The 17,627-nt window shown below is 61.8% G+C and overlaps 1 protein-coding gene across 29 annotated transcripts in view; it reads left to right on the top strand.

Annotated features, from left to right (window-relative positions):
- The window catches only part of LOC117644419 (RNA binding protein fox-1 homolog 3-like), a 177,527-nt gene that overhangs the window by 69,805 nt on the left and 90,095 nt on the right, over positions 1-17,627 (top strand). For 11 of the 29 annotated variants that reach the window (XM_034383877.1, XM_034383876.1, XM_034383881.1 and 8 more), the window contains exon 1: positions 2,011-2,398. The exons of 5 other annotated variants lie outside the window; for them this stretch is intronic. In XM_034383877.1, the coding sequence (XP_034239768.1) occupies positions 2,273-2,398 (126 nt within the window). In that variant the 5' untranslated portion in view covers positions 2,011-2,272. Of the gene's footprint in view, positions 1-2,008; positions 2,399-17,627 lie in introns of those variants that run through there. 13 more of the 29 variants (XM_034383892.1, XM_034383885.1, XM_034383884.1 and 10 more) reach the window with 3 other exon arrangements.

Below are 17,627 nucleotides of genomic sequence, written 5' to 3'. Positions count from 1 at the left end.
GAGGCAGTGGTGCGGCGATGAAAGCCTCTGTGTAGGGCTGCCGCGCCGCGGCGGGCGGGGCGAACAGCCCCGAGTGGGCGGCCGGGCAGCACCCCACCGGGGCCACCGGGGCCACCGGGACCCACCGCGCCCACCGGGGCACCGGGCCACCCCAGAGGCTGGGCCAGGCCCAGGCCGCGGCGCGCCGCACTGTAAGGGGGAGAATGGAACCGTGCCGAGGACGGGGTGCTGGCCCTGCTGGCCCTGCTGGCCCTGCTGGCCGAGGCCGAGGCCGAGGGGTGGCCGATCTGGATCAGCCAGGCCGGCCTTCATCTCGTGGGCCAGTCCGCCGCCACAAGCTGGACCGCCACGTTTTATGGCAGATCGCCGAGCCATCCTCGTTCAAAGGGCCCGGGTTCGAATCCAGTCTGGTGTGCCCTTCCAATTTAATGCAAACAAGTGCCGCTCGTGGCGGTCGCTGCGCCGCATGCTGCGCCGCTACACTGTGCCCATCATGCTGGAGTACCAAGGGCGGGCAACTTTGCGCGCGCTCACTCACACACGCGCACACCCACACACACAGGGCCGCCACAGAAGGCCGGAGGGCCCTACTGGAGCGGGGCCCCGTTTGGATTCCTACTTGTTTCGGTTCGTTGGCCCCGGGGGCCTCCGGGCCCCTCCCAGCGGGGCCCTGTGAGGCCCTCCTGGGCCCCGTCGAGTCCCGCACAGTCCTCCACAGGAGGCGGCCGGCCTGCCAGTGCCTGCCAGTGTGCCTGCCAGTCTGCCGGCGTGGCGACAAAGCCTTCGCGGACGCAGTCGGAAAGGCTCGCTTATTCTGCTCAATGGATATGCACGCTGTGCCTCGTGCTCGCTTGCCTGGCTTGGCTTGCTTCGCTGTGCGCGTTGCGCGCCGTGCCGCCGCCCCAGTCCGCCCGAGTCTTCCACTCGAGAGGACTTTGATGGCTTTCCGCCAGGCTCCCCCCACTACACTGGCAGGGCCGGGGGCGGCCGGGGGAGGGCGGGCAGCGGAAGGAGATAAGAAAAACGAAGATCCGCGGCGGCCGTGGGCTTCTGGCTTCGACTGTACCATCATAATTAGCATTAACTCCGATTACCCTCTCCGGACTTTCGGGGCGGGCGAGTAATCGAATCACGCCATCTTCGATTCGACTAATCGATAAGGCGTTTCGGGCGGCTTTCTCGAGGGCGGCCGTCCTGGGTGTCGCGGCGTCGCGGTGAGGCGAGCACCGTGTGGAGGCCCTTGTCTTCGGGGCGAAAGCGTTTGGGAGGCGAAATGAAGACAGATCGCTCAAACAGCACACTGCCCCCGCGGTGGCGGTCCACGTCGAGGCCCTCGTCGTGGTGCAGGCCTTCCAGGCCCGGGGCGGCGCGGGGTAGCGCCCTACAGGGTAGGCTCGACGTGGAACGGGACCGTTCGGCGGCCGTTCGCAATAAATTGCCGCAGAGTGGAATTTGTGGCGCCCCGCCTGACGCGACACCGCCTCGCCACCCTCTTTCTACTTTCTACTAGAAAGTAAATACCCCGCCAAAACAAAAAGGAGGAAAAAGGCAGCGACAGGCAAACACCGTGCGAACGGGTAAACAAACAGACAGTGCCTCTGCGGGGCGCAACGCGCGGCGCGCAGCGTGGAGCCTCCAATCGGATCCGCCGTCCCGCCCGCCTCGCGAGCGCGGAGCCGCCAAGCCGCCAACACGGCATTTCCATCTCGTCACCGATCCGTACTCCTCGACGTCGGCTGCCGAGTCCCGCGGCTTCCCGCCTCCCCTCTTTCCCGCTTTCTTTCCAGCGGCGCTGTAATTGGTCCACCTCGTCCGGAGCGGAGAGCGTTGTCAAAAGTTGGGATTAAAACGCTGTGTCAATACCCCGCGCCTTTCGTCGCGCTGCCGCCGCGCTGCCGCGCGGAAGGCTTCTGGGGCGGGGAGTAGCGACGCGTCTGGCGTCTGCGCCACGCTCCCTCCACCCCCACCCCTCCCCTCCGATGTCGCTTGTCACTTGTTATGTTGGCGAACGTGTTTTGTCTTGTCCTGCGAAAAGCGCGGCGTCCCTGTCGTCGTTGCAGCGTCTCAGTTATCGTGTTTGGATAAATTTGAATTTGAGAAGAGTTTTCCACAATCAGTGTCGTTTTAGCGCTATTTATTGAATCACGAAGTGTCCATTGTGGGCGAAAATCAAGTCTGCCATTTATCAAGAGTGTTGATTGTGTTGGCGGTTGGTTGTGTGCCGAGGTCTCAACGGCCACAAGTTTTAGTTTTATCGCAGCTTTGTCTCATCATGTCATTCGATCACGGCGCCGCATTGCCGGCCGAGGCTGCTGGACAACGTGAGGCCGAACCGCATCAGTTTCCTCAGCTTTTGCATCACTTCAATATGCCCCCTCCTTTTCTTGATTACGCCATGGTGAGTCACCTTCGATTGTGATCCGTATCTTTGGAACCCTACTTTGGAACTTTATTCAAGTTTTGTAAACTGCTGTTCAGTTGTTCTTAGTCTCTTAAATTATTAAGTATTTTGAGTTGACATTGCCATTTAAAATGCCAGTCTGGTTGTCCGAAGTTGAAGTCTAACGGGTTATACTTACTTTTACTATCTTCATGGGCTTTGTTCGTCCAAGCAGCTGAAATTGTTCAATTGCCAGTGCTGCTCAGACTTTAAGCCTAGCTATTGGTTCTATCCTCCAATTTGTTATTGCCGATCTTATTTCATAATTTTTTCTGTTGGTGCCGCAATCTGATGCACTCATTGCCACCCATCTCCCAAACTATTTTCTGGTTTAGTATCAGAGCAAGATAATGTTTCACACTGATTAGTTTGGATTAGTTTAGCCAGCATTAGATTTTTCCACGGGAATGGAGAAGCATTTTGAAACCGTTGTCCTATGCCTGCGACACAGTTCCGTTCTCTTTTTTTGTGTTGTGCGCGCAGGCCTTTGCCAGACCGTACTGTGCCTTGGCCTGCCTGCCCTTGTCCCTGTGGGGACATGAAGGTGTCACTTGGCGCGGGCCGCTCTGCACAGTGCACTAGCGCCGTGTGGGAGTGTGCAGAGCCATGGGGGCGTGGGGGCAGGCCGGCCATTTTCACCTGTTTATTATGCTTTCAGAGAGGGGGATGAGGAGGCTATGAATTTTGTTGCTATTCCTCCCACTCTTTCCGCACTAGCCCCCACCTGCTCGCCTGGCCGCCCTCTCTGCCGTGCAGCGTGCAGCGTGCAGGACAGGGACCCGTTTTCCAGCTCATAATTTATGGACGCCCCCAACAAGAACACCCTCCTTATTGAGGCTCGCTGGACCTCTCCGCTCGGGGAGGCCTTGGGAGGGGGCCCTGCCCGGCCCGGCCCGGCCCGGCCCGGCCCGCCCCTGTAAACACGGGGTGCGTTTTGAAAAGGCGGAAGTTTGCTCCCTGGAATTGACCATTTAACCGCGTCAAAGGTCGCCCTACCCTTGGAGGCCCTGGAGCGGCGGTTGGGTCCGGGGTCCCCGACGACGCTGGCGGCAGGGGGACGCCGAGGACGCCGTCGTCGCGTCGCTCTGCCTCGCTCTGCTTGGCTCTGCTTGGCTATCCGCCTCGCCAGCCACGGGGTTGATGAGCGTCGTGTTGACTCTGGCCTCGTGTTTTTTTCCGCCCCTCTCTCTCTCACTCTCTCCCCCCTGCTTCCAACCTCGGCCGGCCCTTCTTAAGGCGCGCTTGTTAAACTCGCAACGACTCCGGCGTTTCGTCCCCCCTGCCGCGCTGATGTCCTGCTCTTGGAGGGAGAGCATGATACACTCGTCCGGTTTTCGAAACTCACTGTTGTTGTGTTGTCTGTTCCAGGTGAGTGGATTCGAATTGGAGGCGAGTGCGTTGTTGACAAGGTGAGCGCAGACCCACAGCGACTCGCGCCGAGGCCCTGGCTGGTCCTGGCTGGTGCTGGCATCGTCCGGCTCAGCTGGTACTACGCATGTACTCGCCAGGTGTCGTACCCCCGCGACTCGCGCCAAAACAGGCAGCTGCCCGACCCGAAATGTTTGGCCACTGTTCTCCGCGCCCGCGGGCGCGTTTTGGCGTACGAGGGATACGGAGTGGCGTTCGCAGCCCGCAGGCCGGCACGCAGCCGGCACGCGCGCGGCACGCGCGGCCGCAGCGCGTGCACGCACACGCACGCCAGGCCGCAGGCCCGCACGCGCCGCGCGCCAGCAGCGCCAGCGCCCGCCCGACCGTCTGGCCGCCGCACGCGGCCCGCGGGCGCGCACGAGCGCGAGCAGGCGCAGGCGAACGGCCGCAGCGCGGCACGCAGCGCGGCACGCAGCGCGGGACGCAGCGCGGCACGCAGCGCGGCACGCAGCGCGGCACGCAGCGCGGCACGCAGCGCGGCACGCAGCGCGGCACGCAGCGCGGCGCAGCGCGCACGCAGCGCGGCACGCAGCGCGGCACGCAGCGCGTCACGCAGCGCGGGACCGCCTAGCGCGGACGCAGCGCGGCCGCAGCGGCGGACGCCCGGCCGGGCCGCGCGCGGCACGCGCCGGACGCACGCGGCACGCTCTCTCGCACCGCACGCGGACGCACCGGCCGAGGCGAGGGGACAGAGCCACGCTTAGGCCTGTCTGAGCCGCTGCGAGACACGATCTGGCACGTCGCGTGCGGCGCACGCTGGCAGAGGCGGAGCAGGGCGGCGCGCTGTCATCACGTTATCTGAGTCTATGCGCGTGGCAGGCGGCAGGGCGGCCGTTCATTTATACGCGCATCGCCGTTCGCAAGTGCTGATCAAGACTCCGATCGGCCCGAAGCCGGCGATCCAGGAAGTCCTCCAGGACCTTCTCCAGCGACTTTGCACGGACGGCGCTCTTGCAGGGGGTATTGCCAGGCGGGTTAGGTCGCTTTTCTTCCGACCCTCGCGCTGTCTCTCTCGCACCCCAGGGGACGCCCCATGCGAGTGCGAGAGAGACGGCGTTGCCAAGGCGACGAGGCTCCTGCCTGGAGGCGGGTCTGCGAGACAATCTGGACGTAAATCGCAGTGGCGTGGCGCCGCGTGGCGCCGTGCCTAGAGGCGCGTTTCCCACGCCGCACTTAAAGTCCCTCCCCTTCCCGGTCGCCGCGGTCCGCTTTGCGCGCTGCGGTCCATTGCATGGCGGCGGGGGCGGGGATTGCCTGCACTCTTCGCGAGGCCCCAGCCGGCCCCAGCAGCGAGGCGTCGTGAATACCTGAGTCAGCTCAAGGAGGGCCTCGCTTCGCTGCAAGCGAATCCGGGACCGATTGCCGTGTGAGTGAGCAGAGAGCAGAGCGAGTCGGTGCGAAAATTGAGCTGTTGCCGCTCGGCAGGGCCCGGCAGGGCGGCCGCCTCTCCGTCTCTCTCGCACTCACGGGGCGCTCCGGAGGGGTGTGAGAGAGACAGAGCAGCCCGCTGCACTGCTGGGACGCCGTCGGCGCGTCCGTGCGTGCGATCGTGTTGCTGGGATTCGAGGATCCCGGGGCTCGCTTTGCTCACGCTTTGCCGCTGTGGTGCTTTGCACAGGTCGGCCCGGAATCGAAGTGTTACCGCCCCGTCCTCCCCCCTCCCTTTCGACTGTCCTTTCCTCCCTGTCCACGGAAGCCGCTAACTGTCGGTGGAACGGCCGCCGCTCCGCTCAGCCATCCAAATTAGTTGCAAATGGCGGCGCCGCGTTGGTGCTGTGTTCTTTTGTGCTCTTTCGGTGTTGTGTTTAGTCCGGTTTAGACCTCCCTCCCCTCTTTGTCTCTCCGCTTTGTCTCTCTTTATCGCGGCACTCCGACCCGTCACGGCCGCCACGGCGACCCGTCAGCCGACCCGTCGGGGGAGGCACTCATTACGACCGGCCCTATCTTCGCCTCAGGGCAGGTGTCCTGCGCCGCGTGCATCCCTGCTAGCGCTCCAAGCCCTCCATCAATCCCCACGCACAGTGGGCCAGAAGACCGGTGGAGGCGGACAAAAATCAAAACGCGTCCGGGGTTTCAGCCGCCTCCGCCGGTCTTCTGGCCCACTGTGCGGTGCCACGCCGCCCCAACTTTCATTCGCTCTCCACTTGTTCCCGCTTTCCACTTTTCCACTGGCCCCCCTGCTAGCGCCTGCCGAGTAGGCAATGCGCCCGCACTCGTGTCTCCGTGTTGCCTACCTCGCAGGCGCCCCGCCGCGCCGCCGCCTTCACCGCCAGGCTCCACCAGGCTCCGGCCGCACTTCAAGGAAGACTGACTCCAAGAGTCCTTTCCCGCCGCAGCCGTCCGCACAGGTGCGAGAGAGACAGAGCAACGACTCCCGAAATGGTGCGGCTTCGCAAGCCTTGCAAGCTTTGCAAACCGCAGCGACGGCAGCGCCGAGTGCGAGAGAGACGGCTGCTGCGAGGCAGGTGGCGCCAATTGAAGGGCGGATTGTCGCGTAATGACGAGCTGGGCGTGGACACAGTGTGGGCGCGGGTCAACCCCGGACGAAGCCAAAGGGAAACAGAGGGAGAGGGGGGGGGAGAGAGAGAGAGAGAGAGAGAGAGAGAGAGAGAGAGAGAGAGAGAGAGAGAGAGAGAGAGAGAGAGAGAGAGAGACCGCAAGCTGATTGGACGCCGCACATCCTGCCACAGAATTTAATAAACAAGCGGGATGGAGGGGAGCGCCTCTCTCGCGGCACATTTTGCACGCATTGGTGTAGCCGTGGTGTAACCGGGGCGGGAATTTATAACCGGAGTGCCCCCCCCCCCCCCCCCCCCAATGTCCTCTGTCCCCCGCCGCCGGCCCCCTGGCCCCCCGGCCGACAGGGTGGATATCTGTGTTTTCCGCGTGCGGGGTGGGCGTGGCGTGGCGTGGCCGGGTGCAAGTTCGCAACGACACGGCACTGCAAAATGGCACAGTGTCCGTTGTTGGTCCGTTAGTCCGGACTAGCGGAAGTTTGCGCCTCTGTGTTTTTGCGAGTCGGCTGCTGCTGGTCGTCGTGTGAGTGGCGGGGCTGGCGGCCACTAGAACACGCCCGTGTGCGCGTGATTTAGGGCCTGGGGCGTGGCGGGCGGGGCGGGGCGGGGCGGGGCCGGGAGCCACGAGTGGCCGTGCGGCTGATTGGATGCATTCAGTCAACACTGTGCTGGTCACAGATCACGTGCACTTCCCCGGGGTGCGTTCCCCGCCCAGTGCCACAGCCACAGCCACAGCACACACCGACCGAGCGACCGCCATGCCACCTGTCGAAGGGGCGGCGGGGCCGCACGGCCGAATGCATCTCGTGGTTTGTGGACACAGTACAGTGTACGTGCAGCCCGCGCCACTTTTCACCTGTCCCGGCAGCGCACAGTGGGCCAGAAGGCCGGTAGAGCGTTTAGAGTTTTGGCCTTCTGGCCCACTGTGCAGCGGCTGCCTGGGAGTGAATTCGCCCCAGACTCCGCGGAAGGCACAACCTACGATGCCGCTGGCCAGACTGAAAGGACTAAAAGCTCCGAGGTGAAACTTTATTCTCCGCCTGATGTATGTGAGTTGACTCCGGCCGGCCCAGGGCTCGGGGCTCGGGGCTCGGGGTGGGACGGTAGGACACCAACTGAATTCTGCTTTATAGGCCCCGTGGACCTAATTTATATGTCCAGCTAGCTGGGCAGCGCGCTGGCCAGCCTGGCTGGCCGCGGGTCGGCTGGGAGGTCGCCAAGAGGAGCCCCCACCGAACTACCAGCGCGGCGGGGCGGCGAGGCGAGCGCGGAGATGAACACGGGATGTGGGGCCCAGGCCAGGCCCAGGCCAGGCCCAGGCCCAGGCCCAGCCGGCCGCGTGTTGGTTCAATCGTGCCGAAGGGGGAGGGGGAGGTGCACTCTCCCAGAGCCTCGCCTTTGCGCCCTTTTTGTCGCCGTCGCCGCGAGAAAGCGCTCGAGTTAAATTTTGCAGCGCGTCCGCCGCTCTAATGCGCGCGCCTCGCACCTGGAGGCAGTGGAGGCACCGCGCGGCCCATCTTAATTAACAAGGTGTCCCCCCCCCCCTTTCCGCGACCCCGGAATGCGTCTCTGTAAATTACTGGCGGTCCCCGGCACGCCTGGGCACGCCCCGGCAGTCCCGCGGGGCCGGATGTGGGTATCGAGCCCCCAGGAGTTGACGCCCGGCCTCCATCCAGCCTGCATCCAGCCTCCAGGCTGCACAGTGGGCCAGAAGACCGGTGGAGGCGGCCCAAATCCCGGACGCGTTTTGAGCTCCAGAGTCGCTAAATGGGACTCGAACCGAACGTGTGACCCCACCAATGGATTGCTCTCCGAACGGGGAATCCATTGGTGGGGTCACACGTTCGGTTCGAGGCCTGTTTAGCGACACTGGAGTTCAAAACGCGTCTGTAGTTTTAGCCGACTCCGCCGGTCTTCTGGCCCACTGTGCAGGCCGCGCCTCCAGGCCGTGCCTTACGGGCGGCTCTAGGCGGCACTGAGGGCGCCACTAGGCCCACCCCCCGCGTCTAATGGCGCGGCCCTCGTGGCTATGATAATACGGCGCTGTCCAGGTCCTGGCTGGAGTCTAGTCAGGACGAATGCTCCCACTACGCCCCGCCCTCCAGCTCGCTCCAGCTCGCTCCGGCCTCCAGGATTCTGCTGAGCTCTTTTGTGTGCAGTGCCGTAAGGGTGTATTTGTTTGCATAACGGACTGAGTGTGTGTGTGTGTGTGTGTGTGCGGGACGGCGCTCGTTTTGGGGCTGCAGTTGTCCGCGCTGGGCGGCGCTGGGCCACGCTAGGCTGGCCAGGTGAGTGTGGGCCTCCTGTCCGAGGCAGTGCTGTGCCCGTCCCTGCCTGCCTGCCTGCTGCAGTGGCTGCAGCAGAGGGTTGCGAACGTAACGGCGGTCCAGTTCGCCTGGTCCAGATTACGGCCGGCAGTATCGCTCTGCAGTTATATCGTCCCCCCGCACTCCAGCGCAGTGTTGCTACACTGGGCGGAAATTCGCACGGTGAACCGTTTCGGCAGGGTTGCCAACCCCAGCCTGCCCACTGTGCAACCCTCGCGACACTCGCGGGAAGTTTTTCCTACTAGTGTGGCAGCACCGCGGCTCCAGGCCGGCCTTCCCTGGAGGGAGATGGCGGCCGTTGCCGGAAATTGGCCGGCCGGCACACTGGCCTCGCACCGCGCACGCACAGAACGGCCCCGCGATGAAGGCACGCACGCCGCCAGGCCGCCAGGACGGGGTCGTGGGTTCGAATCCCATTAGCGCGGCCCGTGTTTTTGTTGCGGGCTGCTGGCTGCCCGCCTGGCCGAGCGGCGCTCCGTCTCTCTCGCACCCCCGCGGAACGCCGCCACGCCCCGCGAGTGCGAGAGAGAGCGAAGCAGCGAAGCGGCTGGCTGTGCCACGACCTGTTATTCTTCCACGTGGCCGGCCTGCGAAGTGGCGCTCATTATATTGGCGGGAATCGTTTGGGGCTTTCCTTCTTCCGTCTCGCCAGGCGAGTGAAAGTTTCCCGCGGAAGTCGAATCATCATTATCGTTACTGCGGGAAAAATAGAAGGAAATGCGAGAAAAAAAGCAACATTTTGTCGGTGGTCAGGGAACGGGATTCCGTTTTGCTGCTTGCATTTCCCTCTCGAGAGTATACATAGGTTTATACTTGGCTTGCATTGATAAACAAACAGTGCTTCCGTGCCGCGTTTCTATTTTGGCCGCCTCCCCTCCCTCCCTGCTCGATGACGTCACCTGCCCCTCCCCTCCCCCGCCGGCCCGGAGTGCACACGTTTCGCCGTTTTCGGAAAGGGATCCGGAGGAAAAAGGGGACGTGGCCGTTAGTGAGTCAAGTGGACCCCGGGGCCTCCGACCCGGAGGGGCTGCAAGGCGGGGCGGGGCGGGGCGGGGCGGGGCGGGGCGGGGCGGGGCGGGGCGGTGTAGAGCGGAGGATGTTTACTCGGACCGGCTGAGGCGTTCGCTCGTACAGCGGCACTGCGATCGGAAAAAAAAAGAGTCCTAGAAGGGAGGACCAAAAAAGTTTGCCAATTTTTTTCGTCGCTTCACCACCGCTGCCACCGCGCTTGCGGGTGCGGAGAAAAAAGTAGGGAATGAAGGCAGCAGGCCACTACACTGTTGTTGTTGGTGGCAACACTGTTGTGACGGCCGCGGTGGCCGCGATGTTCGTATGCGTAGTAGGTTGGGCAGTGTTGTGCGAGGACGCCGCCAAACTCAAACACCAGGCCTGCGAGTCGCCCCGCCCCGCCCCGCCCCGCCCCGCCTTCCAACGGCCCGACCCCCATTTGCACCCTGTGGGGCCCTGTGGACTCAAAGTTCAGGGATGCCAGCGGCAAACTATTCTCACCTTTTCTCACTTTTGAAACGAAATAGTGGAGTTGCTCACTTTTAGACCTAAAAATTCACTATTCTCACTTTTTTGCTTGTTCGGTTCATAAAACTTTGTAACATTTTTAAATTTGAGCAAGTTAAAGGGGACTTAAATGCGTTGACTCGCTGTTGACCAGTTTAACACAGTTCCTAGATTGAAAAGGCGGTTGGCTTTGGCTCGCTTCGCTCACCGAGCGGTTGTACCTACGGGCTGTCAGTGGGCTGGAATGTATAAAAATTGAGTATTACAGAGACGACGAGGCATTGGCTTCAAGCTCGCTTCGCTCGCCAAAACTGCCACCACAACTACCTCGAACAGACGCCAGAATTTGCGAGCAGAATGCTCCTCATATGCTCTTTTTATATTTTAAAATTTTATAAATTTTTGTTGGTAGCCATGTCTGTATTATTGCAATTTGTCAGTAAAAAAATTTCCAAATCGTCATTTTTTGTGAATTTATGCGGACTTTTCTCACTTTTCGATCCGCCAACTCTCACTTTTCACTCACTTTCAGCCCAAAAATGTCTCACTTTTTCACTTTTATAAAGCAATAGTTGCGCTGGCATCCCTGAAAGTTTTATCAAGTTGTATTGGGGCCATGGATGTACCGACGCCTCTCTCCGTTTCAGCGCTCGGTTTACTCGGAAAACGGCGCCGAGTCGGAGAGGAGAGAGGGCGCTCTTGGCGTCGGATGGACCCTGATGGATTTCGGTGGTTTTGCGCGCGGCAAGGCGACTCCGCGGTGACGCTTTTTCCTCTCTCCAGTGCTGGTAATTGACTGAGTGAAACCGGAGCGTCCCCACGTCGCGCCGGACCCCGCCCCACCCCGCCCCGCCCCGCCCCGCCCCACCGCGCCCTCGCCAACCCCTTACTTCCTGTATTGTGTTTCGGCCCCGCTATTTCAGCGCGGCCCGCGGACAGAGCCTGGACGGGCTGGCCCCACCGCCCCACCCAGCCAGGCCCAGCCAGGCGCGGCCACGTTGATTGGGGAATGGGAGTTTCGGATTCGGAGCCGCTATACCTGGCTGGACGCGGCTTACGCAAGGACTGCGCGGCCCGGTCCCATTTTCCCGAGGTCGACAAAGAGGAAGATGTTCCTTGAAAAGAAAGCGCGACTCGGCTGGCCGAGGCTGCCTTGGGGTCGGCGAAGGCGAGGCTGGCGGGGCCGCGCGCCTCGTTGACGACGGGTGAGGGGTTGCACCCTCTCTCTCTCTCTCTCTCTCTCTCTCTCCCTCCCTCTCTCTCCCGTGGCGCCCTGTGAGTGCGAGAGAGACAGCTTGGCCCGCCTGGCTGGCCGGGAAAGCATGAACGGGGCCATAACGGCGGCCGTTTAAAATTCATGGAGGTGTGCCGGGCCGCCGGGGCTGGCAGCGGGGTGCAGCGCGGTGCACTGGGCGGTGGGGCCGCGGCCGCCGCGTCGGGATGCAGCACGATGCAGCACGATGCAGCGGGCGGCAGCTGTTGCGGGTGCATCACTGCTTTGTTTGGCTAAGCCGCTGGATCTGCACGCGGGGATGCGTGCGAACCTCGCCCCGTTGTTGGCGTGTCGCCCGGTGTTGGGGTTTAAACGCGCCGCTCCGCGAGGTACGCGCGCAAACTGCTCGTCATCCCGAGAAAGGAAGAAGACCACACCTCATTGATGGATGTGCAGCAAATGTTCTCGGATTGAGAACTCTCCTTTCCCCCCACTGTGGTCTTCCCCCTTTTTCGACGTGTGACGGTGGCGACGGCGACATCACAGGACGCCGTGAATGGGCTCTGGGGTTGCCTATCACAGGTGGCTCATGTTACTGCTTCCAGCCCGGGGGGCCGGCGCCCCGTCTGGGGCTGTCTGCCTGGCTGTCTGCCTGGCTGTCTGCCTGTCTGCCTGCCTGTCTGCCTGTCTGCCTGTCTGTCTGTCTGTCTGGCTGCCTGGCTGGCTGCCTGGCTGGCTGTCTGTCTGCCTGCCTGCCTGCCTGCCTGGCTGCCTGGCTGGGGCGTCAAAGCCGTGTGGGGGGCCATCTCGGGGATCCCCTCCGCGGAATCAATCTTACTCGTGCCTTGCAGCTATCACGTCGCAGGGGACGCGTTTCGGAGTGGGGCCGGGGCCGCTGTCGGCTCGCTTTACAGCACGCTGGAGACCGCCAAGGAGGGCCCCGGGGCGGAGCTGCAGCGCATGCTCGACGTGCACGGTGCAATGCAGTGGCGCAGCGGTGCAGCACTTGGCCGGGGTTGCGGCCTGGCGGCCTTCCACTAGGCCTGCCTGCTTGCCCGTCGGTCGACCTGACAGGTGTCGCCCTCTGTCTGTCACGGTGCGCTCTTGGAGTTGGTGTCGGAAGACTCGGGGACTCGGAAGCGGAGCGGATGGGGGAGGCTGCCTAGGCTGCCGAGGCTTGCACGGCTTGCTGCGCGCGCAACTGGCGGATGCTTTATTCCGCACTTGCTCTTCGCTAACGACTTGCTCTCGTGTGTGTGTGTGCGTGTGTGTGTGCGTGTCTGTGTGAGCGCGCGCGTGGCAAATGGAACTTTCTTGCTAGGCACTGCTGCCTGTGTTCCGTGCCTCTCGTGGCTTAGGGGTGGGTATAGAGGTGCAGAGAGCGGCTACATCGTTCGTGTACTCACGCATACACATACACACTCGACCAAACACACACACACACACACACACACACACACACACACACACACACACACGGAGGCGGCGTGCGTACACACCACCTTAAATGTGCCTGGCGGCGCTCGTGTGTTCATGCATGGAGCACCGAAAACGTCGGAGACGCGCTTCTCCCACACTCTTTTTTTCGCAAACGTTATTCCCCGTTTCTGCTGTACACTATTGCTGTCGAGGAAAGGGGGTTGGGGGGCGTCTACACCACGTTGTTGTCGGTCTTGCTGTGTGTGTGTGTGTGTGTGTGTGTGTGTGTGTGTTTGTGTGTTTGTGTGTGTGTGTGTGTGTGTTTGTGTGTCGCGAAAGGGTGCGCGCATGGGTCTGCTGAGGGGCTCACCCAGGCAGGCCGGGCCGGGCCGGGCGTCCGGGTGGGTCAGGCCAGCACGCCAGTTCGGTATGGTAAACACACGGGACGGAGGCGGGGCGGGGCGGGACGCTGGCGCTCCATGAACAAATAAACGTACAGTTCTGCGTTCCCCGTTTGGTCCCGGCTGGCTGCGTACGCTGCGTACCGCGTGTGCTGCGGCGTGCTCCGCTTTGAGGCCCGCCCGCCGCCCGCCCCGTGGTTCACGCCTCCCTGCTGAAATCCTCCTCCCCCTCCGTGCTGTGATTCCGGGATGCCGCGCGCGCTGTCACCTGCCACGGTTGTGCGATGCTGCGATGCACAGCGCGTGGCGGCATGCGGACGTCAATGGAAGGAAGCGCCCTTTAAGAGCAAAACAAAACAACAGCAAAAGACACACAGAGAAGAGGAGAAATCGGGAAAGAGATGCAGCTCGCCCTTTTAGGGAAATGAGTCTCACGGCGTGAGTGCAGCGCGCGTCGATCTGTTTGCGCTGAACTCGAAAAAATAGTCTTGAAGTGTGTTTGAAGACGCCGCGCACGGTCTTTTTGGTCTTTCCTCTTTCGCCCGCCGCCCTGAGAGTAGTTTGTTGTTTGACACGGCTCCAGGGGCCATTGATTGGCTGGCTGGTGCGGGGGGCCGTCAAAACGGCAACACTTGGAGTGGTGCTGGAGCGACTGGAGCGATGCTGAGAGAGAGAGAGAGAGAGAGAGAGAGAGAGAGAGAGAGAGAGAGAGAGAGAGGAGGGGGGGGGGGGGCGCTGGGCGCTCGAAAGGTGCGGACGGGGTTACAAAAGGGGACCGCCTCGCACCACTTGGCCGATTTGTGGTCCCTCGTCACGGGAAGTGCGTGCGGGCGGCTTGGCTGGAGCGAGGCTGGAGCGGGGCTGGAGCGGGGCTGGAGCGGGGCTGGAGCGAGAGCGCCACACCCCCATCAGAGACGCAGCCACTAACTGGCCCCCGTCACAACCAGCCACCCCCCGGCGCCAATATGACGCACCTCCAGGGCTTCGCGTTATGTGTGACTGTCCCTCCACCCCACCTCCGCCTCAGGCAGGCGGCCCGATTCCCGGAGAGGGAAGCACTAGTGCGCTGTACTGTACTTTGCCATTACTCGTACCGACCTGAAAAGCGTGGAAGATCGGTCCAAGCTATTTCAAGGCGAGCAGTGCGGGGATGTACTCGCGGCCACGGGGACTTTCCCTTACTCTCTTACTCCAGGATGCAAGCCCCCCCCCCCCCCTTTCTCTTTTCTCTCCCTCTCTTTCTTCCTCCTTCCTCGGTTTCCTTTATTCTTCGCACGGAAAGTAGCGCAATCGGAAATCCTTAGTCCCGCCCGCGGATCCTGTGGGTCCTGGATGCGCCGCGGGCGGGTTTTCTTGAGGCGGGGCGGGGCGAGGCGGGGCGAGGCGCGCTATGAATAAAGCTGCACGGAAAATTGGCTTCCGAGGGGGCTTTCTTTTTTGTCACCCTTACTTCGGCCTGCCCGCCCGCCTCTCCGTGAATCCGACACCCAGTTTCTGGGGCAAGGAGACCGAGAGGGAAAAACAAGAAACCCCAAAAGTGTGGTAGCTTCTGTAAGAGAAATCCTACATCATTACCGCTGAATCGCGCTCCTGCATCGTGGACCTCTGTCTTGGTGGGATGGGGGGCTCTGCTTTGCCCCACGTAATTTGGATGGAAAACGTCCAGAAACTGAGTCTTTGATTTACTCCTCTGCGGTCCTCTGTCTGTTTGAATATTCTAAATTTCAAATCCCTCAATAAAAACATTTTGCCAACTAAACTGTCGGCTTGCCCGCAAGGCCGCGTGGCGCCCACCCACTTTCTCTCTCTGCAGTGCATAATGAATCTGATTTTGGCCTTTGGCCACTCCGCTGCCGGAGTGGAGTGGGGCACAGTGTAGCGGGGCGCTGGGGCCTCGGCGGGGCTCCATTCCGCCCGTTTCGTCCATTTCATCGTCTCGCGGCAGCGCGGCGGCGCGGCACCCAGATTGGCTCGAAACGCTGAGAGTTGCCGAACGTGACGTCTCTGCCCTGCTCTGTCATCCCGATCCCGGGGGAAGGAGGGAAAGGAGGAGGAAGAAAAAGAAGAGAATGTGTAAAGAAATTATTTTTTACGGGATGTTTGACATGCAGTACGATTTTTTTTAAAACAAAAATTTTTGCATCTGACTTTACGAAGGCTTTTTAATCTTTTAATCTTTTCGCAGTGCATCTCTCGATCTATATCTGTCGTTCGGCTGTCGCTTCCTCACTCTGTAGCACTAAGCGCAACACACACATGCACACGCGCGCGCGCGCACACACACACACACACACACACACACACACACACACACACACACACACACGAGACGGTGTCATTCTTCCCTGTCTCTCTCTTTTTTTTCGCGTCCACTGAATACGGAAGGGCTTTCATTTGGTGCCGCGAACGCCCCCCGAACAATGCCAAGCACTCTCGGACAGTCAGAAATAGATCCGCGACCAGCTTTCGAACGGCGCCTGCCGCCCCGCCCCGCCCCGCCCCGCCCCGCCCCGCCCCGCCCCGCCCCGCCCAGCGTCCGCATCGCATCCCGGGGGTCGTCCATAATGGATCAGCTCTTTACAGTGGCGCCCCGAAAGGAGAAACGTGCGGCGCGCTAGGGGGGCGGATAGATATAGAGCCTCCCATCTCTCTCTATCCCTATCCCCGGGGGTGGAATAGTTAACACGCTCGCTCCTGCTTCTTCTCGACGCCATGTCAAGCGGTGCTAATCGCCCCCGTCCCCGGAGACGCACTAGTTGTCGTGCAGCAACAGGACGTGCGAGGCGCGCGTGGCGCGGCGTGGCGCGGCGTGGAGCGCCAACGGCGCCTCGCTCAGCTCCACGTCGCAATTCCGGGGAACATAATTTCGCGCCGCCTCGGCGTCTCGGCGCGGAGCGGGGGGAGGGGAGGGGAAGACCCCGGAGGGACGCGCGACGTGCGCGATGGCGGTCGCGTCCCGGACGACGTCGACGGCGGCCTCGGCGTCGTCGTCCCCGCCGGCAAAGATTTGGCAGATTGGTCCGGCCGGCCGTCCCGGACGAGGCCGTCCCGGACGAGGCCGTCCCGGACGAGGCCGTGACGGGCATCACCGCGGTACGTGCGGCCGTCACGTGACCCCCGCCGCCCCGCCCTGGAACAATCCCTTTTCTTCATCAGCACCTCGGTGCCGCCTTTTATCTCTTTCTCTCCCCTTCCTCCGTGTCTCCTTGTCCTTCCTCGCGTCCTCCTTCTCCTCGTGCTCTCCGCCGTGCCATCAGAAAAGCTTTATGCTGCCGCTGCGCCCTGCCCTATTTTTCCGTAAAATGTCCCGTCTCTCCGTGTTTAAGTACGCGACCTCCTCCCCGCCAACCCTTCCCCTCCCCTCCTTTCGCTCCCTCCCCCTTCCCCTCCCTTCCTTTCGCACTCTCGCCCCTTCCCCTCCCCTCCTTCCGCGCCCTCCCCCTCCCCTCCTTTTTGCCACGAGGGTGGGCGCCGGGTCTAATGAGTGAAGGGTGGCAGACGCCGGATGAAAAATGGAATCCCTCCCTCGGTGAATGGGCGAATGAATGCGAATGGACGCACCGGCCGCGGCGGGCGTCCATTGTGAGGAGTCTTATTTACGCACTGCCTTCCATCGGGCTGCTGTAGTGTCGGAAGGGTGATAATTGTCCCGCAAAAAAATTTTAAAAAAAGAAATAAAAAAAGTTGCGAGGAAGAGCAGGAGAGACTCTTGTCGCGTAATGGGGGGCGCTAAGTAGTGTCCGGCGACAATGACAGGGAAGGGGGGGGGCAATGCGCGCTAAGCAGTCTTGCGCCCCGCCGGGGGAAGGGGAGGGGCACGTTGCTTTTTTCAAAGGCAGTGAGTTTGCGGCAACTTTCCGTTCCGTGTTCTCTTTCCCTTCCCCACCGGCCTCTAAACGCACCTGACAGCGCCTTCTAAAATTTTCATAGCCTTTGCTCGCGCTGGCGCGCGCGCAGCCGGCGGCACAGCCCCGCCGTCGTGGTGGTAATGGTGCTGCGCCTAGCGGGCCCCGCCGCCGCGTCGCCGTGCCGCCGGTGTAAAAGGGAAGGCAGACGGTTACACTTAATTCAATATTCAGAAAGAAAACACATTTTTTTTGGCGCATGGTTAAACCGTGAGACAAAAACGCGCCGTTGCCTCGCGCACACGTGTATGAGCAGTGAAAGTGATACTGCCATCCGTAAAATCTTTCTGAATCATTCAAACATTTTTATTTTATATTTTTACTGCGTGTGTGTGTGTGTTCAAGGTTTTGTCCGTCGTGTTGGCGCGGCACTTCATGGTGTAGTGTGCGCCGTTTGGTCGACTAAGCCCTGACTCGTCCGATCGAAAGCACTCGGCTTGCGGGCCGTGCGGGCCGTGCGGGC

This window comes from Thrips palmi, unplaced genomic scaffold, assembly GCF_012932325.1.
Source record: "Thrips palmi isolate BJ-2018 unplaced genomic scaffold, TpBJ-2018v1 HiC_scaffold_18, whole genome shotgun sequence".
Lineage (NCBI taxonomy): Eukaryota > Metazoa > Arthropoda > Insecta > Thysanoptera > Thripidae > Thrips > Thrips palmi.
The sequence above is the reverse complement of the archived record's forward strand: the minus strand, read 5'-3'. Positions and strand labels throughout refer to the sequence as shown.